Below are 8,680 nucleotides of genomic sequence, written 5' to 3'. Positions count from 1 at the left end.
GGAATTTTTTTTTTTTGTTTTTTTATTCTTAATTTTTTAATATTTAATTATTACAAATATATTTAATTATTTTTAATCCAGTTGGATAAGTGACTAGTCCCCGTCTCTTGCCACGTCAGCACTTAACAGAAAAATTGACGGAGGTATAAAACTGCCGCGACCTCAATAGTTGAGGTAGTTTTTTGTACTTTACCCAAAAATCAATCTTGTTACTATTCACTTTACCCTTTATTTTGTCTTTATCGTTAAAACTCAAAGTTTTCAAGTTTTTTTCATTAGTTTTTCTTTAATTAAATTATAGTAATAAAGTAAATAAAAAAAATATTATTAGCACTATAAGTATGCATTCTTCATAAATATATTTTTTAAATATAAAAATTTAGAATGTCAATATAATTCTTTAAATAACTACATTTTATAAAAAATTTAATGAAGGAGAAAATTACTTTAAGAAATGAAGAAGAATTAAAAAGAAACCTTACATTAACTATAATTTTAACAAATAATATGTAGACAATGCTTTACAGCATTTACTGAAAACATTATGTCTATAGACAGATTCAATCCCCTTTTTTTTCTCTAAATAATTAATTATTTAATTTACTAACATTTACAATATATATATATATATATATATTTATTTATTTATTTATTTATAAATAAAAAATAAAGATGAAAACACCGAACGTTGTTCTCGCTGTGTGTCCGAAATGTCGATATACTTGAAGTCGCAGCGGTAGACGAAGAAAGTCGGACACAACGCAACAATGTCGAGCCCTAGAGCTTCGACGGCGTCCACAGTCCAGGACTGTTGGGACTGCATGCTGCCGGGCCCGCCCAGCCGCAACAACTTCGGATCCGCCGACCTTAGCCTCTCCGGCCTCCTCGCATTCCCCTCCGGCAGCTCCATCTCCGTCCTCGACGCCCGCTCAATGCAGCTCGTTGTCAGCATCCCTATGCCAGCTCCCACATCCTCCTCAACGCCATCGTCTCTCTCGCCTTTCGTCACCTCCGTCCGCTGGACCCCGCTCCCTCTCCTCCGCGACCTCCTCTCCACCGAGCCTTCCAGCTCCCACCTCCTCCTCGCCGCCGGCGATCGCCAGGGCCGCATCGCCCTCCTCGACCTCCGCCTCAAGTCTCCCGTCCTCTGGTTTGATACCGACTCCTCCCCCTCCAAACTCGCCATCCAGGACCTCGCGTGGGTCCAGGCCCGACCCGACTCCTACCTCCTCGCCTCCATCTCCGGATTCTCCTCCCTCTCCCTCTACAACAGCTCCACCGGCCGATGCTTCTGGAAATACGACGCGGCGCCTGAAATTCTCTCCTGCATCCGCCGTGACCCCTTCGATTCGCGCCATTTCTGTGTCGTCGGGCTCAAAGGATTCCTGCTCTCTGTCACCGTGTTAGGCGAGACAGAATCCGATGTCGTCATCAAGGAGCTTCAGATTCGGACTGACTCCACCGAGTTGCTGAAGCTGGAGAGGGACTTGGCCGGTGGAGTCTCCGGGAACTCGTCGTCGGCCTCGGCGGCGTTCCCGATCTACGCCGTGAGGTTCGCATTCTCGCCACAGTGGCGGCACATTCTTTTCGTCTCGTTCCCGAGGGAGCTGGTGGTGTTCGATTTGCAGTATGAGACGCCGCTTTTCTCTGCCACATTGCCTCGTGGCTGCGGCAAGCTTCTCGATGTGCTTCCGGATCCGAATCACGAGTTCCTCTACTGCGCTCATCTTGACGGGAAGCTCAGTACTTGGCGCCGAAAAGAGTGAGTCTTTTGAAATTCGATTGATTGTGGCCTTTTCAATTTCCATTGATCAAATGTAGGATGTAGAATGTGAAATTGTATTGGAATCTATAGGCATTTGAACCATTTTCGGGCAAAGTTTATGAAGTGTTTAGATCAAAAAACCGAAATGTAGTAATGTATTATACTTATTATGCATATTGTATATGTGTGCAGAGGAGAGCAGGTACACATAATGTGTTCAATGGAAGAGCTGATGCCGTCAATTGGCACATCTGTCCCTTCTCCTTCGTTGCTTGCTCTTGTCATCTCCCAATCAGATTCGACCCTCCAGAATGTCGGCAAGATTTACTCTGATGATGTGCCTCATTCTCCTTTCCCTGACGTGGATTTCGATAATCCTTTTGATTTCTGTGATGAACCTCTTCTTGTTTCTAAGATGCATTTGATCTCAATTTCTGATGATGGAAAAATATGGAACTGGCTTTTGACTGCTGAAGGGCTTGAAGATAATCGAAAGGATGACACAAACTTGGGTATCAGTGAAGTGCCAGTTCCTGGGACAAATACAAACATTATAGTTTCTTCTACCGGAGGACTTGACATGGAAGCCGGTAAACAAATAGAAAAGATCAGTGGTGATAGAAGCCGACCTTCAAATTCTATTGTCAGCCATACAGACTTATCACTAAAGGTTCATTTGTAGTTTCTTCCAACTTTTATTTTTTCATGGTTAATGGTTTTAACTGGATGGTTTTCTGGCTGGAGAATATAGTATAACTTGAACTATGGATGTGACTTGGATCAGTAGATGTAATTCCCACTCCCCGTCTTATTAAATATATCTATGTATTAATTGGTACACAACTTTGTTTAGATAACCCAAAACGACACACACGCCCACCCGTACATGTACACAGGCGCTATAACATATGTTTTTTATCGTTGCATATAGTTCAGAACACAGCTGGTTTTGTTTTGTGTACTTTCTGTCATATCTATCCGTAAATTCAGTTCATTCAAAATGACATATAAGTTTGCAACCAATCCCCGATATTGCAGATTTGAAACTACATGCTTGCATGCTTACAAAGCCAACTTACTGATGCAGATTAGCTTAGTTGGACAGCTTCAGCTTCTTTCTTCAGCAGTGACTATGCTAGCTGTACCTTCACCTTCTTCAACAGCTACTTTGGGCCGTTAGTTAATCTTGTCACTAATCTACTGTATATGTTGATTTTATATTTTGAGTTAGCATCATTTCGGAGAAATTATGATACCATGTAAGTTGATTATGTATGAAGGTGGGGGGAACTATCCTGTTGTAGCTGTTCCATTGGTTGCTTTGGGAACTCAAAGTGGGACAGTTGACGTTGTTGATGTTTCTGCCAATGCTGTCGCTGCAAGTTTTTCTGTTCATAATGGTACTGTTAGGGGATTAAGATGGCTTGGAAATTCCAGACTGGTTTCATTTTCATACAGTCAGGTACGTTGCGATGAATTCAAACATCGCATTAATTGTTTGATGCATCTCCTAATTAGTGCTTTTATGCTCAGCATTATCCTTGATTGGTATTTTTTTCCTCTTTTTTTTCTATTTATAAATAATTATCAATGTGTGTTGATCATTATATGTAGCATGACTTTTTTTTTTATTTTTTATTTTTATATATATTTAGGTGAGTGAAAAATCTGGAGGTTTCATCAACAGGCTCATTGTGACCTGTGCTAGAAGTGGCCTAAATAGACAATTCCGGGTTTTGCAAAAGCCTGAACGTGCACCCATAAGAGCATTAAGAGCCTCATCCTCTGGGAGGTTGACTTCAGACCCAGATTCTTGTCTTTATTTATGGTTATTAGTTGAGTCCTATATATTCTGTTCTGTGTCATGTTTTTGGTTTTATCAAATTTTAATGATACTTAGCTGAAAAGAAACTAGAAGTGTTCACTTTTGACTATACTTCGTCGCCTATTTTAGATATTAATTTAATAAAATATTTTTTGCTTCTTGGCTCAATATGGTAAATTGGACTATTTTGATCACATGTCTCTAACTTAGTGCTTTTTGCTTCCCCCTGCTTTCATACATCAGTTGTTATTCTTCATAGCTTCCTGAGCTACACAATGTAACATTTTGCTTATGCTGTTGACAAAATGGCAGGTACCTTCTTATTTTGCTTCGTGATGCACCAGTAGAGGTTTGGGCAATGACAAAGAGTCCTATAATGGTAAGTTTGCTATTTTCTTTGGTTATTTCACATTCCAACTTGACATATTTTCCAGAAAATGATTGTTTCAACTACATTAAACAGAAACCTCACGATTGTCAAAGCTCAAACTACTACGAAAGCATGCCTTTTCTTATTTTATGCATTTCACAACTTTTCGCAGTGGAGAGGTTAAGATTTTGATTCCTCATCTTGGTATTTATTACGGTCTGTGTCTCGTGTAGCTTAGATCATTAGCTCTTCCATTTACGGTTTTGGAATGGACCCTCCCAGCAGTTCCCCGACCTGCTCAAAATGGACCTGCTAAGCAATCATCATCATCCCCCAAAGATCACACATCTGTGGCATCAGATGGGACATCCTCTCCAACAAAGGCATCATCTGATTCCAGTGAGCTTATTTACTTGATAAGCTTCTATAATATGTATACTGGTTTTTGGTCTATATGAATTACTTCTGTATTATTGGATTGTATAATTAAACAAAAATAAAGTTTCTTCTTCCCTGAAATGCAGAGAGCTCAGATGGATCTCAAGATGACACTTCTGAAAGCTTTGCATTTGCACTAGCAAATGGTGCTCTTGGTGTTTTTGAGGTTCATGGGAGAAGGATCCGTGACTTCAGGTGTATTTCTACTTTCAATCTTAGCATTTACCCTCGTATGAACTATTATTTCATGTCAATAAGTTTTTCTCATTGTGGTTCTTTGTTGCTTGTTTCTAGACCGAAATGGCCTTCTTCTTCATTTGTCTCATCGGATGGACTAATTACTGCCATGGCCTACCGGTTGCCTCATGTAGTATGTATCAAAAATTTTGTATTCTTTTCATCCAATTGGTATTTTATATCAGATCGTTTCAATATTTTCTGTAAATTATTTTCAGGTTATGGGGGACAGATCAGGAAATATTCGCTGGTGGGATGTAACTACTGGACATTCTTCTTCGTTTAACACTCAAAGAGAAGGTATCCGGCGAATTAAATTCTCACCTGTTGTGCCTGGAGACCGCAGTAGGGGGCGCGTTGCTGTACTATTCTATGACAATACATTTTCAGTATTTGACCTTGTAAGTATAAAAGAAATATTTATATGGTTTGTCTAGATGACTTTTCTTATCATTTTTCCATAGCTCTCTACATGTTTTCTAATTGCAGGATTCTCCGGACCCATTAGCCAATTCTCTTCTACAGCCTCAATTTCCTGGAACCCTTGTGTTGGAACTTGATTGGTTGCCTCTGCGGACTGACAAAAGTGATCCACTGTTATTGTGCATAGCTGGAGCTGATAGTAGCTTTCGCCTTGTTGAGATTAATATGTATGTTTCAAACTTTGTTGAGGAATTTCCTTATATCTCAGGTTATTTAAGTATTGGGGAGGGGGGAATGCGGATGGCCTGTATGGGAGTCGTCAGTTCTGTGCTTTAACAATCTTACTCTTATGCAGAATTGACAAAAAACTTGGTCATACCCACCAGCCCAGATCTATAAAAGAGAGGTTCCGCCCTATGCCTCTATGCTCTCCTATACTGCTTCCAACACCACATGCCCTGGTAACAATGATTTTTAATTTCCATTTTCCTTCTATTTTATTTCAGGATAGCAATATCTTATCTATTCCAGTTCTGTTGATTATTAGTCAATCGTGCCCTTTGACAACTGGAGTTTTATGTTCGTTCTTATATGCTAATCTGCAACCTTATGGACCTAGTTCTTGTTAGAAGAGAGTTCCTAACCAAATTGTATACTGAAAATAGCAGAATGTACTGGAAAAGTTGAGTGTGGTTCTGAATCAATAACCACATAGCCTGCTTTATGTTTTATGTTTTATTGTTAACAGAAGATAGTAGAGATTCAGTTTTGACCAACTGGAATTTATTGATTTCTTTGTTACAGGCATTAAGAGTGATCTTACAATTGGGTGTCGAGCCCTCTTGGTTTAATACTTGCAGTACGACTTTAGATAAGAGGCCTCACAAAATTCCAGGAACTCCCAAGTCCAATGAGGATCTTCGAAGTTACATGATCGATTTACCACCTATTGGTGACCCTGTGGTACCAGAATTGCTGCTTAAAGTCTTAGAACCTTATCGTAAAGAAGGTGGGTCCTCTGTGTTTCTTGTGATGTTTCTACTCATGCAGAGCTATATCTAAGTGTCGTATTATTTTGTGTTCTTTTCTCTTATATTATAAATGTTACATTTCCCCAGGCTGCATACTGGATGATGAGAGGACAAAATTATATGCAATGGTGGTTAACAAAGGTTTTTCTGTGAGATTTGCTTTTGCTGCTGCAATTTTTGGTGAATCCTCAGAAGCTCTTTTCTGGCTACAACTGCCTCGTGCTCTTAACCATTTGATGAATAAGATGGTAAATAAGTCTCCACAAAAAACCCCTGCGTCAGCACCCATTCCAGAGATTGATGATGCATCTATGCTGAGTAGGATAACATCAAAAGGAAAGTCAGTGTCTGGAACAGAAAAGAAAGATGAAATGGTAAGCGACATTTCTGGATGATATTATTCTCAAGTTTTGTGTACAAGTTTTTAAGCTAGGTCGCTACGTTACCTCACATCTCTCCTATATCTTGTGCTCTTCAATTCTAACTGTTGTGTGATTTTTTCCTCCACATAAGCTTTGAACATCTCTGTAATTTATCGACTTCTATGGTTAGCAGAATCAAGGTCAGCTCAGGTTATTGGCTTTTGAGCCAGAGGATTTGTGGGCAAATGCCAGTGAACGCATTCCTTGGCATGAGAAGTTGGAGGGAGAAGATGCTATTCAGAATCGTGTACATGAGTGAGTATTCCATATCATTCTTATTTCTTAGAAGAACTGCCAAACTAACTGCTGAGTATGTTTAAGTAAGAGTTGATGCTGGCTGGTTTAGTTGCTATTGGTTGAATATTTAATTGCTTGGTAGAATTCCATATGTTTCAAAGCATATAAGCACATGTGCATGAGAAAATGTACAGGAAACCTAATTTTTGCCAAGTTCCATCCTTCCTGTCATCTTCGTCTCTGGCAACATGCCAAATACCCAAATTGCCCAGTTACTTGTACATGTAAAACTTTAGGCTTCAAAAAGAAAACAAAATTTTCCATTTCGGAGGTTTTTGATTTACTTTATGTTCTTGATGATATAGGCTTGTCTCAGTTGGCAACTTAGAAGCTGCGGTTAGTTTATTGCTTTCCACTCCTCCGGAGAGCAATTACTTCTCTGCAAATGCTTTACGCGCTGTAGCTCTTTCTTCTGCCGTGTCAAAGTCTCTCCTTGAACTTGCCGTCAAGGTGTTTTAACTTACTTGGATCAACTCATGGCATCAAATGCATGTTATCGCTGGAATAAAGTTGTTTAAGTGTCTCAGGATTTTCAATACTTTTATATTATTAGGTTGTTGCAGCCAACATGGTCAGGACTGACAGGTCGTTGTCTGGTACTCATCTTCTTTGCGCTGTTGGAAGGTATCAGGAAGCGTGTTCTCAGGTTAGGTTCTGCTTTACACAAATTTACTGCAAACCCAGTTAACTAAGTTGTGAGATTTCTTTTGATATCATGCACTAAAAAATGGTTTACAGGACGCTTTTATGTACTAATTACTATGTCATCTGTTATGCAGCTACAAGATGCTGGGTGCTGGACTGATGCTGCAACTTTAGCTGCTACGCATTTAAAAGGATCCGACTATGCAAGGTTATTTGCTTTCTTTTTATTGTTTCTGAGGCCTCCTTTGTCATCTCCAGTTTCATCCGTGTACTTTAATTGATTAGCTTGCTATTTTACGCCTTCCCGGTATATTTCTTTTGATATCACAAATCCATAATGTGTCTTCACTTTATGTAAACTCATTGGTCATCACCATCTTTGCGGCTTACCTTTTGCCTAACTTGCACGATTACTAGTCCCCTGATTTTTGTCGTTATGGTAGCTGAGTTGTGCGTATTGATGTTCTTCCAGGGTGTTGCTAAGATGGGCTTCGCACGTCCTTCGCGCTGAACACAACATATGGAGGGCCCTCATTTTGTATGTTGCAGCTGGTGCACTACAAGAGGCGTTGGCAGCACTTCGTGAGGCCCAACAACCTGACACGGCCGCTATGTTCATCCTTGCTTGCCGAGAAGTTCATGCCAACTTCATCTCTGATTTAGGCAACTGCGACGATGAATCTAGTTCTTTGATCAAGGACAAGCTGCTCAACTTGCCTGCGTTAGGCCCCGAGAGCGAAGACGTAATGGCAGTCAGCGAATATTACGGGCAATACCAAAGGAAACTGGTGCATCTATGCATGGACTCGCAACCATTCCCTGAATGAAGGGATCGGCCCTAGTCACTTGATTACAATCCAGTCCTTTAACTTGTCCATATTTTACATTGCATACGGTTCGACGTTAGGTTAAATTTGAAGCAGGTTGAAGAAATCCCTTGTATTGTACGATGCTCTTGCGGGAGCCAGGACACGAAAAATCGATATCTACGGGGTAGTAATCGACTGGGAGAGGAGTATATGGTATATTACTCGAAAATGTTGTAAGCGTAGAAAATTTTTCAGAGGACAAATCTCAAAGTATAGGAAATTTTTTTGGTAGAAAATGTATGTAATGATGTTATTTCTTCATTTCGAAAAGAGATCGAATGCTATGCTATTTGGAATTTTACTATTAAATATTTCTTTTTCAAGATGCTGAGGGGCAGGAGCTCGTATGGAATACGCT

The 8,680-nt window shown here is 39.9% G+C and overlaps 1 protein-coding gene across 3 annotated transcripts; it reads left to right on the top strand.

The window, feature by feature from the left end:
* Positions 1 to 688: 688 nt before the first annotated feature.
* On the top strand, positions 689 to 8,647 carry LOC137747312 (uncharacterized). 3 transcript variants are annotated; one of them, XM_068487404.1, is made up of 19 exons: positions 689 to 1,762; positions 1,958 to 2,435; positions 2,853 to 2,940; positions 3,046 to 3,227; positions 3,421 to 3,557; positions 3,903 to 3,969; positions 4,194 to 4,359; positions 4,485 to 4,593; positions 4,693 to 4,768; positions 4,854 to 5,036; positions 5,125 to 5,285; positions 5,414 to 5,519; positions 5,863 to 6,067; positions 6,177 to 6,463; positions 6,645 to 6,766; positions 7,114 to 7,258; positions 7,362 to 7,454; positions 7,588 to 7,661; positions 7,926 to 8,647. In XM_068487404.1, exons 1-19 carry the CDS (start codon positions 768 to 770, stop codon positions 8,278 to 8,280), a joined length of 4,029 nt encoding a protein of 1,342 aa, XP_068343505.1. In that variant the 5' UTR covers positions 689 to 767; the 3' UTR covers positions 8,281 to 8,647. The 3 variants fall into 3 exon arrangements, with proteins under 3 accessions (XP_068343505.1, XP_068343504.1, XP_068343506.1); XM_068487403.1 differs by having other exon boundaries at positions 6,642 to 6,766; XM_068487405.1 differs by lacking the exon at positions 7,114 to 7,258 and having other exon boundaries at positions 6,642 to 6,766; positions 7,926 to 8,064.
* Positions 8,648 to 8,680: the final 33 nt, after the last annotated feature.

Source organism: Pyrus communis, chromosome 10 (genome assembly GCF_963583255.1).
Source record: "Pyrus communis chromosome 10, drPyrComm1.1, whole genome shotgun sequence".
Lineage (NCBI taxonomy): Eukaryota > Viridiplantae > Streptophyta > Magnoliopsida > Rosales > Rosaceae > Pyrus > Pyrus communis.
The sequence above is the reverse complement of the archived record's forward strand: the minus strand, read 5'-3'. Positions and strand labels throughout refer to the sequence as shown.